The 18,948-nt window shown below is 43.6% G+C and overlaps 1 protein-coding gene across 3 annotated transcripts in view; it reads right to left on the bottom strand.

Moving 5' to 3' along the window:
- DENND5B (DENN domain containing 5B) overlaps positions 1 to 18,472 on the bottom strand; it is a 99,670-nt gene extending 81,198 nt beyond the window's left edge. For 2 of the 3 annotated variants that reach the window (XM_035126605.3, XM_035126607.3), the window contains exon 1: positions 18,090 to 18,464. In XM_035126605.3, the coding sequence (XP_034982496.1) occupies positions 18,090 to 18,210 (121 nt within the window). In that variant the 5' untranslated portion in view covers positions 18,211 to 18,464. Of the gene's footprint in view, positions 1 to 18,089 lie in introns of all 3 variants that reach the window. The other variant, XM_035126606.3, reaches the window with a different exon arrangement.
- Between the last annotated feature and the right edge of the window lie 476 nt (positions 18,473 to 18,948).

Here is an 18,948-nt window from a genome sequence, read left to right as displayed (position 1 = left end):
CTGATCAGCAAGCCCTAGGCTCTGTGGTTTAAGCCACAGCGCCACCTGCCTCCGTACACTATGCGTTCTTACACTATGAAGTGTAAGAAGCAATAAATACCACCATTCCTAGATTAAACAGAAGTTCCATGGCTATCATCTCAGTGCTAGAATTCCAAGCAGTTACTACAGTGAAAATAATAAACACAGAGAAACAGATCCCACTTTGAAATGCAGCCACACAAGAAAAGAGGGGGAGTCGTTCCTGAAGGGAACAGCAGGAAAGAAGTGCATGTGACCAGCTGATGTAATGGTGACCAAGAAAAATTCGCCATAAGGTAAATGGCTGGTGGATAACTGGCGATCCCATTCACTTCCGTGGAACTTTAAAAAGTGGCCTTAGCCAGGGGTAGTCAATGTGGTGCTCTCCAAATGTTGCTGGACTACAAACCCCCATTATTCCTGACCATTAACCATGCACTATTAAATTTGAGCACCCAATGCATTTGGCCCAGTGTTATACCTGTAAAATGCATTTTAAGTTCTTTGTGATTATATAAGCTTGGAGTTAAAAAAAAACCTTTGTCTGTCTGTAGTAAGATTTAAAAATCTGACCTCCTAGTTTGTTGGTTAGAGGAGTTTCCTTTTGGGGTATTTGATTCCTCCCTCCACCCAAATACACAGCTGTTGCCACTGAACCAGCAATTTGAAGGGTGAATGTAAAGAAATAAATCAATGGTATGGCCTCCCTGTTTACCATTATGCATAGAATGATTCACCACTTTGGCAGCCTGGTCAGTTTATTGCCTTAAATATAGAAATGTCCAGGGACTCGCAGAAGGCAAAGTGATCAACTCAAAAACAAAGACTCCAGCAGGAAAACAATGGTGGAAAGCAATGGCTGTGAGTTGAAACTGAATGAGTCGAGGCCCAACAGAAATCAGCATGCAGATTCCTCCCCTTCTTCTGGAGCAGAACTGAACAAAATTACACACTACATTCTCCTTAACCTTCATGCTGCAGCCCTCCACAATGCCAATTGCCTGCCAGGTTGCTCAAAAGTTTGCATTTCCCTCCATAAATATTTTATGTACAAGGACTATTTGTGTTACCCGTTTCTCTCGACATGTTTTGACAGCCATGCTGCTCATCACATGACAACAACGTTCTATTTAGAACAGCAGCTGCAGACACTGACAGATTGAGTTTCCATCTTAAACAGCACAGCTGAACTCATGACATCATGGGTAATAGGCTAAACACAATTCATGAGATGCTGCGAATGAGTAGTTAAGAGCATTTGTTTCTGAAAGTTGGTTCTTTAGAGGCAAACTCAGTCCTGCATGAAATAAACATGCAGACCCAAAGCAGACATAAACAATCAGTCATTAGTTAATTTTTGCCTTCACCATGGTTAAACATTCCATCCAAATACAGTGGCACCCTGGTTTACATATGTCTTGGTTTGGGATACATTTTGGATTACAAACATGTCAAACCCGGAAGTGCGTGTCCTGGTTTGCAACCTTATTTTTTGGATTACAACCCATTTTTTTGGATCACGAACAATTTTTTTGGGAGGCCCCATTGGCGAAAGCGTGCCTTGGGTTACAACCTGTTTTGGTTTACAAACAGACCTCTGGAACGGATTATGGTTGTAAACCAAGGTACCACTGTACATAAAATTATGGTTATGGATTAGCTGCAATTTAGAATGCAGAGCCATGGTTTGCAAGCCATGGTTATTCAGTACATGATTAAGAGAGTTTCCCTGGTTCTCTGCCTGCAAAGGCACAATCCTAGGTTTCACTCTATAATAGCCTTCAGGTGAAAGACTGGCTTGGCAAGTTAAAACCTAGTTGTATCTTGGAAGATCTTAACCAAAGATATGGCAGCAAACTATGATTAGTGCAAACCATAGCTAAGTGTTAACATCTGCACAATGATCAGAGACTGATGAGTATGTTGCCAGTAGCAGAAAAGTCATGAGTTCAAATAGAATATATTCAGTTAGAAAAAGCATTCTGATCATAGCTGCCAAGTTATCCCCTTTTTAAAGGGATTTTCCCTTATGCTGAATAGGCTTCCTCGTGAGAAAAGGGAAAACTTGGCAGCTATGATTCTGATGGGTGGAAAGCAGGGGAATAACAGGGAGGAGTAATTTAGTTTTCTTCATTCAGTTTCGGTAAGAGTTTATATCAGAGTAGTATCCTTCATATGTATGTTGTGTTACAACTCTAATGCAGGCATAGGCAAACTCCAGCCCTCCAGATGTTTGGGACTACAATTCCCATCATCCCTAGCAGGACCAGTGGTCAGGGATGATGGGAATTGTAGTCCCAAACATCTAGAGGGCCGGAGTTTGCCTATGCCTGCTCTAATGCAACCAACCCACCAACCAACAGAAAGGGATGGTGGAAATTATAGTGCAACCACATCTGGGGAACAAATATTGAAGAACACCATATGAGGGCAAACAATACGGCTTACACATTGCAGAGTAATGCAAGCAGAAAGATAAATTTCTGCCCAGATTATATCACCAGGTTAAGTTCTAAAGCCCAGTGCAAACAATGCACTTCTCAATCTCCTAAACATGGTCCTGTATACAAGATCAGCAACACATGAGAATCATGAACAGGATATTGCTTCAGAGAGTACTTACAGAGAACACACTTACCGGGAAATAATGATGGCACATTGGGACTATCTACCTACTCATTTCATAAAATTTTACACTGCTTTATTGTAAAAGACCTCAAATGAGTTATTTACCATTTACTCCTGGGGACTTACTTCTGAGTAAACATGCATAAAACTGTGTTGTAAAAGTGCACGTTAAAAATCCTTTCAGCTATGCAACTGCACGGATTCTGAAACAAACCTAGTTGCACAATTGCATCCCTAAGTAACATCTATTTTTTTTAAAATGTAATATTTGAAATATAGGAAAGATTATTAATTACTGCCACTGCCGGTGAACTCCTGAAATACTGTGGGCAGCATCCTTTTAGGAAATGAAGTGCTCCTATGAATATTCATAATGTAGTGACAATGAGACAAAAGACCTGGCAACCTCCAAAAAGACTTTTCTTCGGGAGGCGGGATGGGGGGGTGGGGAAATCAGAACGAAACATTTCTCCTTCCCCATCTGCTTCAAATAGTTTATTTTTAAAAAACCAGCTCCCTGTTGCATTAGTTCTGATGTAGTCTTGAATCCACCAAGAATACACAAAACATTACAAATACATTTGTTCCTCCTGGGGGGGGGGGGCACAACAATCGAATTAATCAGGGCACTACATTTTTTGCGGTCATGGTGAGGACAACCTCTCTCACGAGCATTACACCTGCTGTTAAGGTCTGAGCAAGAGACTGAGCTGGCTTTATGTAGTTGTAAAGATTTCCATGCTTAAGAACATGTCAGCCAGGATTCCCCACATTCAAAAGAAACGGGGGGGGAATGCACATCCCGTCCCCAAACTGAATCTTTAAAGGAATGGCAATTCTATTCCATTCTATTTTTTTAAAAAATCAGTTTGTCTTAGAGATACACATTGTCCCTGGGTCTCCCCTGTGTGGCTTTAAAACAAAACATGCTAAAAATGCAATGTCATTTGATTAAAAACCAAATAATAAAGGCAGCAAGGGACCCAGGTGGCGCTCTGGGTTAAACCACAGAGCCTAGGGCTTGCTGATCAGAAGGTTGTCGGTTCGAATCCCTGCAACGGGGTGAGCTCCCGTTGTTCGGTCCCAGCTCCTGCCCACCTTAGCAGTTCGAAAGCACATCAAAGTGCAAGTAGATAAATAGGGACCGCTCCGGCGGGAAGCTAAACAGCGTTTCCATGCGCTGCTCTGGTTCGCCAGAAGCACCTTTGTCATGCTGGCCACATGACCCGGAAGCTGTCTGCGGGCAAACGCCGGCTCCCTCGGCCTGTAGAGCGAGATGAGCGCCGCAACCCCAGAGTCGGACACGACTGGACCTGATGGTCAGGGGCCCCTTTACCTAATAAAGGCAGCAATATATATTACCAAGAAAGCATAACACATCCTAGATTTAATACAATTTAAAAGCCTGGATAAACGACAAAAAGCCTTTATTAGGCACCAAAAAGGCCATAGAGAGGACAAGGAAATTCTCTCTAGTTAGGCCCCATCTGCACTATACCTTTAAAGCAGTATCATACCTCTTTGTAGGTGTTAGGGGATGGATAGTATCTCTGGTGGGGGACATGTCATGCTCCTTCTGGGGTAGTTTGTCCACCTTTGGTCTGCACCCTTCACTCAGCTCTCACCTGTGGCTCCTATAAGCTGTCAGCATGTGACAGCAGCCACACCCCAGGAACGGCTTCGAATGGCCAGATAAACCAATTGGGTAGCTGATTGGTCTGAAACACTCGGTGAGTTAGGGACTTCCTATGCATGCAAAGACAAGCTCCAGCAGATTGAGTGGACAAGACCAATCGTGAGCCGAATGGTCAAGAAGGTGGTTTCTGCACAGGCTGTAGAAGAAGTGAGGGGCAGGTGGGGCTCATCAACCTGGGAAGGTAGCCCATCTAGGAGAAGGGAAACCCTCATCCTAAACCTCCGCTGCCTTGCAGGATACCTTTGGGAGATGAAAAAGCTAAGGAGTAAACCCTACAAATCCAGAGTGGAGTCCCTAAGATGGTTGGATGGTGCCTTGTACCCCTCCTTCGGCAACTCCTGCAGTCATGCTGATGCCAAGGGTATTGCCATTTTCCTTTGGACCACATCAGTGATGCCAAGAGGAGGGTCTTGTCTGGGCAGCCCAGGACCTCCAGACACACTGCCCAAGCTTGTGCCACAAGGAGCTCACTTTAGTGCTGCTAAGGAGCAGTTTGATTTCACCCCTGGAGGCGCACTCCATTGTCTCTTGAGACAAATGGATGGCAAAAACCCCACTTTAAACATTCAGGACTTCCCCCAATGAGTCCTGGAATTGTAGCTTGGGAAGAGGAAATGATTGAGAACTGTAGCTCTATGAGGGGGAAAGTCTCGTGACCCTTAACAAACTACAGCTCCCATGATTTTGGGGAGGGAAGCCATGGCTATTTAAAGTGGTATGATGCTACTTTGACTGTACAGGGTACATAGGGCTATAAACAGGCTCACTATAGAAAAGCACTAAAGTACCCTTCCCCTCCCCCCCCTTGCAGTAGACTATGCACATCGTCATAATCACAAGCTAATAAGTAGTTTTGCTTGTGTTGCCATAAAGTGGTAATTATGCCTTTTACGAGGCAGATAGACAGACACAGTAGGATGAAAGGGGGAAGGGAGCCTGGTCTCTTATGGATGATGCCATTTACTTATCACTGTATTTGTTTTAGCAATATTAATAAGCTACCTCTAATGTCTGGAGAAGTGGAGGAAAATGTTTTAAGACTTAAACACACACACACACCCAATAGGAAAAAGGCAGCACATTTTATTTCCAATATTTTAATGCCATATAGGTCATGTCTACAAACATGTGCATTTGAAAGGACAGTGTGTTTTTGACATACAATGGATATACTGTATTTTGATTTCACTAAGTCTGGTGCAGGGAAACTTTGGCCCTCCAGATGTTGCTGAAATACAACTCCCATCACTCCTAGCCATTAGCCATCCTTGCTGGGACTGATGGGAACTGTAGTTCAGCAACATCTGGAGGGCCAAAGGTCCCCCCACACCTAAACTAAATCAATTTCAAAACCGAACAGCTGTTTTGCTAACATTTACTTAAACAGCAGGTTATAGCTGTCCTAAAATAATTCCTCCATGTAACAAAAGAGTGAAATGTCCCTTACTGAATGATAACATTCATTGCACGGTGACAGACCTGTGAAAGTCTGGAAAACGAAAAAGGGAACCTCAGATATGTTAGGAAGGTATTTTGAGAACAATCTGGTGGAAATCTGTGCTTTGTGTCCTTCTTCAAGATGAATGGCAATTGTGCAGAAGCTGCTAATGTAGTACTTTCGTGGAAAATATCAAATGTCTACACCAGGCATAGGCAAACTTGGGCCTCCAGATTTTTTGGGACTACAACTCCCATCATCCATAGCTAACAGGACCAGTGGTCAGGGATTATGGGAGTTGTAGTCTCAAAACATCTGGAGGGCCGAGTTTGCCTATGCCTGATCTACACAGAAACTGAATATTAAGTGTTCTGGATAAACAGTTTCCAAAAGGCAACATAAAAGAACAAAAAAAACAGTATCTGCCAAGTGCACCATTTAAATTGATTTCCATTTATGTTGTTAAATATTTATCTTCAAAAGTCCCAGAAGGAAATCTTCAATCCCTTTTAATATAACTTTTCATCTGCCATCTACACAACTTTCTATTTTAGGCAGATAGTTACTAAAATTCTATTGAACTCACCCAGATGTTCTTCTAGATGACCACAGATGGGCAACCTGCAGCCACGGGGCTGAATGTAGACCTTGGTTGCAATTTCATGTGGGTTACGAGGATCGGGCCACAGTATTGCTACTTCTGTTGACACTATACTTCTGCTGATGCAGTCTGGGCATTTCAGCCACCACATTGCAGTAGTGACTCATGGTTAGCCTGTGGCTGCACCCACCAAAACTGACAGCTGTGATGAATTAACCCATGATGGTCTGAGGGATACCAGGCAGGGATTTCACCAGCTAGAAGAACAGATGTCTGTCATTAACTACAGAACTCTCCTTACACCAACAGGTCAGAGTGTCCCAACTGACTCCACAAGCCATACATTTCATTTATTTAGTAAATGTATAAATGACATGTAAAGATTCCAGGTGAGGTCAGCTCACAGGTGTGAGCAACTAGTTAAGGTAACAAGTCCCTGCTGACTACAGATGGTCTCTTATTTTGCTTCCTAACCAGACCTCCATTTCCTAGAAGCTGGATGTTCAAACTGTGTGTTCCAATGGTCTTTAGACGCACAGCATCTATTCATCATTGCATAATTTATCAATAGCAAAGTTCTCACATTCCTAGCGGGCAGGCCTTACGCTGCCAATGAAAGTATCTGTAGATGACCTAAGATGGCACCTAAGATGCAACTGAAACACTTTTGCAACAGGAGCCGTTGTCAGCTTAAAATCTCAATCTTGATAATCCTTTTAAAAAATCCAGATAAAGATCGCCACTCCCCCCGGCCACCTATTTCTCATCTTCCATCAATACAACATGATCTCAAGTTTCCCTGTTATGTGAAAAGCCCACAAAAGCTATGAACACACAACTCGTGAAAAGCCCGAGAAAAGGGGATTCTCCTACCCAAGAATCCCACCATAAATTGGCCAACATGTCACAGCTTGCTATGTTTTTTACAAAAAGAAATCTTTACGATAAATCTCCAGGCCCTTTTATAATTGAAACTAGGCTTCTACCTTCCTAAGAATTTTTCTTTCTAAACGACATTTTCCCCTTCCAGCAATATTTCTGTACAACACGAGCACTGAAAAAAGTTCTATATAGCCAGAGACACTATTACTTCTCAGGAATTTCCAAGAACAAGCATCCCGCCTCAGTAACAAATGAAACTTCAAAAAACTCTTTCAAAGCAGGGGCATTTATACTGAGGTTATCCTTGATGTTTATATTACATAGCAGGAATACTGGCAAGAAAATACCTTTCAAGCTCACTCTTCAGATATGTCATTGTGTTAACAGGTTCCCGACATTATTAATCAGGGGAATTAGTTTGAAGAGAGATTTAAAAGAGCATCAAAAGTGATGCCTTTAAGATGCACAACAAAAGGAAGATGCCCATTTCAGACTAATCGCCACGTACTGTACTTGAAAACACCGCTGGGAACAGAACAACTGAACTATGAAAAAATCTTGAAGAAGCAACTCCACATTCCCCCGCCCCATCATCACCTGCTCGAAGCGTCAAGGAGAACCTGTTATTGAACAGCGGTAGCAATCTCAATGTGCCCTAGTAAAGTGTTTCTCAGTAACTATAAGCTAGACTCCACCTCAGGTATGAATGTTAAAGCAAAAATGTATATTGCTGGTCACAAAATCAGAGTTGGAAGGGACCCTGAGGATCATCTAGTCCAACCCTCTGCAATGCAGGAATATGCAGCTGTCGCATACAGGGATCAAACCTGCAACCTTGGTGTTTTCAGCACCACACTCTAACCCAGTGTTTCCTAACCTTGGGTCTCCAGCTGTTTTTGGACTACAATTCCCATCATCCCTAACCAGCACCCTTGCTAGCGAGGGATGATGGGAGTTGTAGTCCAAAAACAGCTGGAGACCCAAGGTTGGGAAATACTGCAGCCATCCTAACACTTACAGCAACCAACACTGGCAAAGTATCGTTTTTATGACCAGAGCAAAAGAATCTCCTCAAGTGCCTTTACCTGAGGTCATTCTAGATGGGTTAACCCTTAGCACACGTCTAACCTCAATTGCAAATTTTAGAAGAAAGCTTAAAAAGATGGAAGTTCCTTCCTTTCTTTCCATGCCTATTTATGAGCTGAGTCAATGTATTGAAAGGAATTTCAGCAGGGTCATTTTTCCAGATGAAGACAGCCCCATGAACTTTTAATGGTTGGGAGCAAGACCCACTGAATTCACTGTGACTTTGACATGGATGCTTTCTTAATATGATCAGACAGGGAGAGCTCAGATTTCCAGTAGCCTTTAGCCCAGGCACCCCCAAACTTCGGCCCTCCAGATATTTTGGACTACAATTCCCATCTTCCCCAACCACTGGTCCTGTTAGCTAGGGATCATGGGAGTTGTGGGTCAAAACATCTGAAGGTCCGCAGTTTGGGGGTGCCTGCTTTAGACAGTCTCTTAAATCTGCAGCTCTCAACTAATGTTGAACTCCAATTCCCATCACCTGCAGCCCACAAGGTTAACAACTCAGGGATCATGGGAGTTACTGACTCCAACACCATTTGGATAGGCACAGGTTCTCCATCCCTGTTCTACTGGCTTGGAGACCAGACCAGGAACTTCTGTAATATTATGGGAATTGACTGCACTTATTTTAAATAAACCGGCAAGAGGGGAGAAAGAGACCAGGGATAAGAGAGGAGGGAAAGGAACCTGAAGAGGGCAGCCACATGAAAATTATTCTGTATTGGCTAGTCCACATTTTCAGTCACATGGCTCTGATCACGTGAGTTCATACAAGTCACACGTACCAGACTACTAAGGACACCCAATTTAGAAGGGCATTTGTATAAATTCACCCTAATTCAGGACAGAACAATTGTCCTGGTGATGACCAAGATGCAGGTAAGAAGAGTTCAATGAAAACGGTACTGCTACTCCAAATACTGAACTCGGTTCCAAATAAAGCTAAGAACACAGCAGACTGCAGGTACAGGCATTTCAATCTTAAATTACAACATGTCAAGCGTGAAGAAATGTATTACACTGTCTGATTCTATCAGCATCTTTATTGATTCTGCTAAGAGCTCCAAAAATCAACATCCTGTTGATGAAAATGGAACAGCAAGAGGTGCAGTCATTCCTCCCAGTCTGGTTGTAACAATTTATAGCTCTCTGAACAAGAGATGCTGCTTCATATGTGGTTAAGTAATTTTGTTGTAAGACAGCCTGAATAGCAACTGCCTCCAACAAGTGATGTTCTCTGTGCTGACAGCATAAAGTACTACTGACACCATGTTTGTATGACAAGCACCAAGCACAGAAGCAAGCAACTGGGTACTAGACAATAGTCTCCAGAAACCTGCAATTACTTCAAGGCATCCAAGTTCAATACCCAGCACCTATAGCAGAGTTCCCCATCATGGAACTCTTGTGCCCACAAAGCCCCTGATCCCCCTTTCCCTCAAACTGACTTCCATCTTGGTTATGAGGTGGCAATGGTGGTTACTTTTTGGTCTCCTGAAAAATACCTAGAACTTAAGGGGGAAGTTGGAAAAGTGGTGCTCTTTCCCACTTCGTCTTTCAGCTCTAACCCTAAAGTTTCCTTCAACCAAACATCGATCAAAAGGGGCCTGCAACTCAGAATACTGCATTTCTGGTATTCAAACAACAGATATACTTGCATTCAAACAACAGATATACTTGCAAAACAGTTTTCCCCATGCTATTATGATATTAGCCATCCATTTTCCATCCCTTCTGGTGACAAGCATGAGCTACCTGGGGAAGGAAACATGTTGCCCACCAGATGTTGTGGGACAACAATTCCCACCACCCCAAAGCATTGGCCATGCTGGTTGGGATTGACAGGAGTCCAACATCTGGAGGGCCACAAGGTCCTAAGAACATAAGGTTGTAAGAACATAAGAACATATGTTCAAGTCCCCACCTCTGAGCAACCTGTAGGTCATTTTTTGAAAATCATTAAGTGAGAAGGAGGAGGAGTTTGGATTTGATATCCCGCTTTATCACTACCCTAAGGAGTGTCAAAGCGGCTAACATTCTCCTTTCCCTTCCTCTCCCACAACAAACACTCTGTGAGGTGAGTGAGGCCGAGAGACTTCAGAGAAGTGTGACTAGCCCAAGGTCACCCAGCAGCTGCATGTGGAGGAGCGGAGACACGAACCTGGTTCCCCAGATTATGAGTCTACTGCTCTTAACCACTACACCACACTGACAAAGCATTGTTGCTAGTTAATACTGTACAGTGGTACCTCGGGTTAAGTGCTTAATTGGTTCCGGGGTGCCATTCGCACCCCAAAAAGTACTTAACCCGAGTGGCGATAGCACGTGTGCGTGAAGCAGCAATATAGCGCTTCTGCACATGCACAAAGCGCACAGAACGCTTCTGCGCATGCTTGCACAGCAGAATGCAGAAGTAAACACTTCCGGTCCGCCGCGTACTTAACCTGAAAGTACGCAACCTGAAGCGTACTTAACCCGAGGTATGACTGTACATCAAAGGACTCACAGCAACATGTACACAAAAAGTGCAGAAAAAAACACAAAGCACATAATTGAGGAGATTATCTCCCACCAGAAGATACTATGCATCTGGAAAGGCATATAAAGTGAGGAACAGGGGCAATCTTCCTGGAGACTGCAGCTAGAGATGGCCCTCGACTAAAAAAAAATTAGTTGGCCACCAGGTTAGAAGATGTATGCCTCATTTGGATAGAGTACCACTTTAAAAATAAATTAAGGACAACGAAAGGGGGTGCTTCATTAACAAGTTCCCACCTTGCCTCCCACATTTCGAAAAAATGAGTCAAAAGCATCTGTCCAAGAAGTGCTCTGTAATAGTTGTCTACTATTCAAGCTCTGATGCTCTATCATGCATAGCATATACAGAGTTCCTATATAGTGGCACCAGGGACACCTCTTGGATTGGGGAGAGGTTTCTGGAAAACATCTGCCCCCCCCCCTCATCTAGGACCTCCACCCCCCTCTCTGAGTTCTAAAGACATACCTACTTTTTTTAATGGTCTTTGGGGATGAAAATGCAAGGTTGGCAATTCAGTTGGAATGCACCCAAAGCTAGTTTTAGCCTATTTTAGTCTGTGGTTATTTGGTCTTATTGGTATTAGATACAATAGTTTTTTTGTATTTTAATCATTTTTATAGATGTATCTTAGTTATTACAAACAGTTTTGTCGGATGACAGTTCTGAAAAGCAGCGTATAAGCCTTTTAAACAGAAGAAGCAAGGCATTAATTATAAAAAGTGTTCAGTCCTTAAAACGCTGCAAGACTTCGTCCCTCCTCACACCTTGCAAGCACTGTAATAAATTAACAATCACTCAGCAATCTACCCAAGGGTTGGCCAAAGGCTCCTCCTTCTCTGCCCTTGGACATAAAAAAGGAAAGTGGTGTGGAGGGGTGTAAAATATGCTACACAAAAGCCATGCCAAATGTTGGAAGGAACAGAAGCAGCTCCATTGTTACTGTACAGTATTGTTTTATTTTAGGTAAGCTGTTTGGGGGATCCTTCTGGATCAAGAGGCAGTAGGGAAGTTAGATAAATAATCACATTTGGCACTTGAACCATAAGGATGCACTATTTTCATTCTCATTGCTTCCTTTGCTCTTCTCCCCCCCTGTTAATGCTCCAGGGTTGCTGCAGCCCAGAAGTCCACAGTCCACTTAATGCATCTGATGATACAAGCTGCAGACTACAAAAGCTCACGTCACAGTAAATCATTTTAAGATTGGCTCAATGAAGAGGCTGAAGGAACATGATGCAATTCTACTGCTGAAGTTAAGCTAACTGACCCTAAGCGGTGCCTGGATGGGAAATCAGCAGAAAACCGTATAAAGTTATTTGAAGAATACATGGGTGCACAACTATTATCACTAAAGTTTCTAGAAGACTTTATTATTTTATTTTATTTTTGTCAGCACAGACTGACACTATAATCTTTTCTAATTCTTCAGGTTTCAAACCAGATGTCCGGAGAAAGGACTACATCTCAGTGGGAGAATATATACTTTCCATGCTTAAGTTCCCAATTCTAATCCCCTATTGAAATATTCTCAGGTTTTCTTCCTGGAATCAGGGGAAGAAAGAGACCCCAGTGGGACTACCCAACTAGCCAACACGTCCAATGGTATGGGATGATCGGAACTGTTATCCAACAATATTTGGAGGGCACCATGCTGGCTGCTTCTCATAGATGCTCCAGTGATTCAGCTTTGTAGGTTCATAAAAAATTAACTGCAAAATGGACCTTGGATTTCTTATTCAAACAAGGCGTTCGGTTTCCTCTAAAAGTTAAGTGCTAATTTCTGTTTACTCATATACAAATGACAATGCTAGAATAGAATGAACTTCCATGCACTGCCTCAGTCAAGGAGGGCAGAGGTCGCCGGGTACCAGATGACGCTGGAATGCTGACTCACTTTGCCTGTCAGCAACTGGAGTGTCAAAGCACAACTCCTTTCCAAGCACATTATGACACAGTCCCCCAAAGTTGTGCACGGTCTATTAGAATTAGAGTTCAAAATTTTCATTTCATCTGGCCAACAAAAATAGATTAAAATAGATCTGTTTTAATCTTCTAACCCCCCCCCCCAAGTTGCCATATCCTGCTTTGAGAATAAGCCTTTGGTGTTTTTTAATTGCCTCGTTGTTGTTTTATTTATTATCTAGAATAGATACCAGGATTCATGGAAAAGATGTAAATGATAAATGAGGCCAATCCTATGCTCCCTGGGGGTGGAGGGCAGGCAGCTGACAGTATAGGAAGGGCCACCAAGCGGGACCCTGGCTCAAAGCAAAGCTCTCCACCACAGTCCCACCATCCATGTTCTGCAGGCAGTGAAGGCCCAAATCCAAACCCAGTTTCCTCTTCCCCCAGCATGATGCCAAACATGCCCTGAAACTATGCCAACCGCTGCAGTTGAATCAACAATGAAAGGGTAGGGAAGGGAAGACTCCACCTCCCACCCTGGCCACCAGTAACTCTCAGGGATTTGGATGTGGCGGTTGGTCCAAGGATTCACTCACTCATTCCCAGATGGAACCTTGTGCTCATCAGTAGCTGAAATAACTACGGTGCCTATTCTTGTTTATACTGTCTTGTCTTCCCTTCCTTCTCCTCCACTGCCTCCCATGTCAAATTCTGCTCTGCTAGCCCTCTCATGTAGGAACCTGTCCATTAGGGCTCGCAAAGCACTGTGCACATTGAGGAAGATATACAATAAAGAAAGCATTCATATGGACACTTCTTTTGGAAGAGTTTTCAATATTTCCCTTTTCAATCCCCTATTACACAATAATAAATCAAAAATAGCTTGCAAAAACAAACAAACCCAAGTGTGCCCTTGAATCTCAACCCCGCCAATTAAATTTGCCAGGCCAATTAATCAACTAGAGCTTTATTATTTATTTATTCATCCATTCATTCTGAAATTGACATCCTGCCAACCAGCTAGGAATGGCTCTCATGGTGGCAATCAATATATTAAAAGCATTTATAGCTAAACAATATTTTTAAAACTGTACTTTTAAGCAAACACCAAGCTTGTCTACAGCTGCCTTGAAAGGCAATCATTTAGTTGATTAATCTACCAATTAAGTCAATTAATGCTTGCAGCCCAATTGTAAGCAACTGATGTTTTGGTGGGAGGACCAAGAACATGAATACATGAAGTTGTCTTATACAGGGTCAAACCACTGGTCAAGGCAACCCAGTTCTGCCTATTCTGACTAATGGGAGATTCCCCCAAATTCTTGGGGCTCAAGAGAAGTTTTTTCTTGTTCTCACTTAAATAACCAACCACACACTATTAACTAACTGTGCAATCCTGTACAAGTCTACTAAGGTGTCAGTGCTATTGAGTTCAATGGAGCTTACTGCCAGGTTAAGTGGGCAAATGATGGAAAGAAATCTTGAGCAGCAGTCAGATGCACAAACCATTTACTGAACTTCAAAAGCAGCTGGTGATAGAACTGTGGCCTTTGACTTGACTTCAGAAGACCAACTCTATTATAAAGTTTTGGAATATATGGTAATGAACTTAATGACATCTGTACACATTCTGCAAAACTGTAATATCCAACTTGATAAGCCAACCTGGCAAAGACAATCAGCAAGGAGGGGGGGGAATCTAACAGCATCTTTACTACTCATCAGTTTGAAAGCAAGTTAGCATATAAAGGGTAACTTTAGAGTTAGACCAGGCACCCCCCAAACTTCAGCCTTCCAGATGTTTTGGCCTACAACTCCCATGATCCCTAGCTAACAGGACCAGTGGTCGGGGGGATGGGAATTGTAGTCCAGAACATCTGGAGGGCCGAAGTTTGGGGATGCCTGCTTTAGACCAATGGTTCTCCAACCTGCTGTGTTTCTTTGCATTTAACCTTCAGGATACTGCAAATCTTCTTTTGCAGTTCAGGAAACAGCAACAAGCATATTAACACTTACAAGCAGTGAGAACTTCCTAATCAACACCATCATGTAAATGCCCCTATTTTCAGAAAGAGAAATTGGAAATTACTCTAGTTAAAACTCCCAAAGGTCATACTATGCAAATCAACCCTGGTGCACCTTCAATGCTAGAGGAACCAGCAGGGTTCTATTTCTGAAACAAGCACGTATGTAAACAGAAGCCATCTTTGAGATTGAGACCAACACACACACTCAGGCTCCAGGTGGGAAACCAAAACCTTATTAGAATAGCTTTGATTCTGTCACAGATGTATACATTACATTAGATCATTTCATCACATAAATGGGCATCAAATTACTAAAAGTTACAATGTGCAACATATACAAAATGGCAATGTCAAATCAATTGTAAAGTTAAAAAATTATATAGAAACAATTTGCTAATTACTGCTTTTAAAAAAATAAAATAAAAACCAACTCAATGAGAATTCAAGTACATAACCCAGATTCAGCTCCAATAGTGCTTTAAAAGCAAAGTTACATGCAACTTATATGCACCAAAACACAAAGAACTTCTAACTTTTTCTAATGAGGACTATGGGGAAGCAATTTCTGTGCTGGTACATTAACACAATCACCCCTTATCCCATATCAAATCCAATTGAATGCAATGAAGACAGGTGAAATCTATATTCTGGTATGCATGGATCCTCTCAATAGAAACAGGGGCTACATGTTAAAGATTATGGCCCTAATCATTTGATTGCTTACCAGGTATTAGTACTCTGGAACCATCCTGTTTCAAGTAAAAAATGTCACCCACACAGCAAGTGAGCCACCAGCTCACTCAATAAGTGGCAAATTAGTTTTCTTAAAGAGCATGCAAAGAATTTTAAATGAAGCTGATCTCAACTTCAAACAAAAACTGAAGAATTCTTTATATCCGCTGCTTTTGAAAATTTAAGAACAGTTCACCATCATGAGACAGGCTAGTCAAGACAAATATCATTAAGAGCCTTTCAGAATTTCCTTCTGTCAAATTAATAACCCTGAATTAAGGCAAGTACAGAGCAGAAGCTATTTTCATTCCAAAAACTTTACTAAAAATTATTTAATTCAGCTTCATAATTGGCTACAATGTTCATGCAAAGCAGGTAAATAGCTCAGGAGTGGGGAGACCTGTTTACTTCCAGATGCTGCTGGACTACAACTCCCATCAGTGACCACTGGCCATGCTGGCTGGGACTGATGGGCGTTGGGAGTCCAACAATACCTGGAGAGCCACAGATTCTCTCTACCTGAATTACCACTTTAGCAACAATAGTCAGCTACTTTTATTTCACATACAAATGGATCCTGATTAAGTTTGAATACAGCTCTCCCTTTTCCTTTATTGGCTAGTCGTCATACTGCAGAATCTGGAGTTTTCTGGACGAGATGCACATTTTAATTTTGACCTACTTTATTTTCAGAGATGCAAGTGCCACATATCCAGCATAGGTCATTTTTAAAAGGTGTCTTTGTAGTTTCTTACAACCCCCTTTCTACATTTTGAAAGACTTTTTCCTACTTCCACAGCTAGCTATGCGGAGAAAAGCTTCTGGCATCTCTCCAGCTTCAAACCAGTTACAATTTATTTTTGACAAATCCTATTGAAATCACTCTAAATCATATGAGCAGTATTTTTAGCAGAATGCAACAAACACTTTCAGGATTAGGGATGATGGAGAGACTCATTTTTTAAATCATTCTCAAGCAAACTATTCCAGCTAAAAGGGCAATATACCCAGATATCTGATGAGGGGGAGGGAGACTGGTCTGTAAGCATTTGGATAGATAAAAATATAGGGGGGCTTCGTCAAATTGGTAGCTAACGCAAAATAATGATTTTTGACTAGGAACTATTGATTTCACTGGATTGTAGGGTGACAGCCTATTGGGGGGGATTTTTCACTTAGACTCTTAAACACTTTTCCTCACCGGAATTTTCTAGATTAAGCTTGTTGTATACGAAGCCATGTCTCTTAACTTTTGTAGGTTGCCTGGTACAATGACTAGCACAGAATGAGTAATATTAGCAGTGATGTAGCTCAGCATGGGCCCAAACAATATCACAAGCTTACCTGCAATTTGTAATGCATAATTCACACTGTTATGTAAAGAACTAGTGTGGTGTAATGGTTAAAGAGTTGGAACTAGGGCCTGGGAGACCAGGGTTCAAACACCTTGAGTTCCTTGGCTAAACGGTGGGATTAAAATGTAACAAAATATATAAATAAATACCTCTTACTACTCTTCCAATAATAAATAATAATATATTTTAAAGAAACCTAAACCTATGGTACAAAAAAATAGAACAAAACATCTTAAGATATGTTTTTCCTTTTGCAACTATCTAGCCAGCCAAAATACAAAACTGAAATATTAATTAGCATCATTCCGTCTGGTCTGCTGGCAACAAGGAGTTTTACTTGGCTATCTAATCCCAGCGCAGTGTAGTTTAAAGCAACCCCCTCCCAGCCCTCCAAAGCCGGCCAGAGAACAGAAGCGAAGGCACTGCAGTCTCCCAAAGTAGTTACAAAGGTAGCTTTCCCTGCTCTTTGGACCCAAGATAGCGGGCATTCGAAGGGGGGGTGATTGCAACAGCTACCGACATTCAAGACCTTCGCAAACGCACATTATCTAAGGCCTGGTGGCAGCACAGGGCACTGGGGGGTGGGGAACAGGGAATAAAGCCTGAGCCGCGAGGAGGAGGAGGACTGCACTGAAACGTGGGTCCTCCTGGCAGTGACATAACCGAACCTGGCCACTGCAGTCTGGAAGCATCACGATTTTGGGAAGCGGGTGGAGGACGAAGAGGAATAAGAAGAGGCAGGGAGAGCCAGGCTGGCTACTCGGATCTGGAGATCCGTGCATGGAAAAGCAATGCGGAAGGCGCTTGTGGAAAGGAGCACCAGCGGGGTGTTTAGAGGAGGGCTCCTCCTGAGCTATTGTGGGAGGCGGAGCGGGGTCGGGTGAGAGAAATTTTAAAAAACGGAGCTGCGAATACAATAAGTAAAGTCTCCAGCAATGGAGCCTCGGGCGGCGTGTGCGCGGGGCCTGGCCGGCGCAATGTCGCCGCGCAGAGCGCAGACCCCCGCGCTCCAACCCGGGCACAGATGGAGACCGCGCGCACGCGGCCAAGGAGCAAGGCAGCGGCGGACCGGGACCGAGCAAGGAGAAATGGGGACAGGATCAGGCTTCCCCCCCCCCCCAGCCCAGCCCAGCCCAGCCCCCGTCTTTGTCTCCCTTTCCCTCCTCGGCTTACCCGCCAGCTCGTCCGGCTCCAGCCCGCTGTCGGCATCGATCCCGCACAGCACGAAGTAGTGCGCAAAGCGGCAGGGCGCCGAGCCCGAGCCGGGCCCGGGGGGCGCCGCGCTGCCGCTCATCCCGCCGCCGGCGTCTGCGATCTCTCTTGGGCAGGATCCCAAGCAGCAGGGGCAGCGCCGCTAACGCAGCAGCAGCAGCTCTCCTTCCATGGCGCAAGTCCGCCTGGGCGACGGCCTCCCTTGCCGAGGGGCGCAGGAGGAAGACGAGGACGCGGCGCCGGCCGTAGTGGCAACAGCAGCCACGGCGCCCCTCGGTCAGCTGAGGCTGCAGCCGGCGCTCGAGCCCCGCTAGGCACAGTCCCGCCGTCGCCTCTGCCGCCTCCCCCTGCCGGTCAGACGCTAAGCCGCGCCGCGGGAGGGAGAAGGAGCGCACCGGCCCGCTTCCGCCCCGCCTCCTCGGCGGGACATTTAAACCACACTTGGCGCACGAAGCGAGGCTCGGCAACCCAAGCGCGTGATTGGTTTGGTTCTCAGCCCCCTCCCGAAACGTGTGAAATTTTGCTTGACGGACCACCTGAATTGTTTTCCTGCCTGTTGTAGCAATTGCAATGTGCTATGCTAGATGCTGTATGCTTTAATTGTATTTTTAGTGCCTCTCTTCTTGTTTAGTGCTTCTCCTTCTTTCTCTTCTTGATTTGAATCCCGTAGAATACAAGGTATAAGAAGCAATCAGAATACAATTTAAAATCATTAAGAATATTTACTACAGGCTTGCCATGGATCATCTGAGTGAAGCAAATACTGTATGCACAAGGAAGAGGTGAAGAGGCACGGACCTAACAAAACAACGACGACAAG

The sequence above is a fragment of the Zootoca vivipara genome, chromosome 9 (assembly GCF_965207765.1).
Source record: "Zootoca vivipara chromosome 9, rZooViv2.hap1.1, whole genome shotgun sequence".
NCBI lineage: Eukaryota > Metazoa > Chordata > Lepidosauria > Squamata > Lacertidae > Zootoca > Zootoca vivipara.
This window is presented reverse-complemented; position numbering and strand designations above follow the sequence as displayed.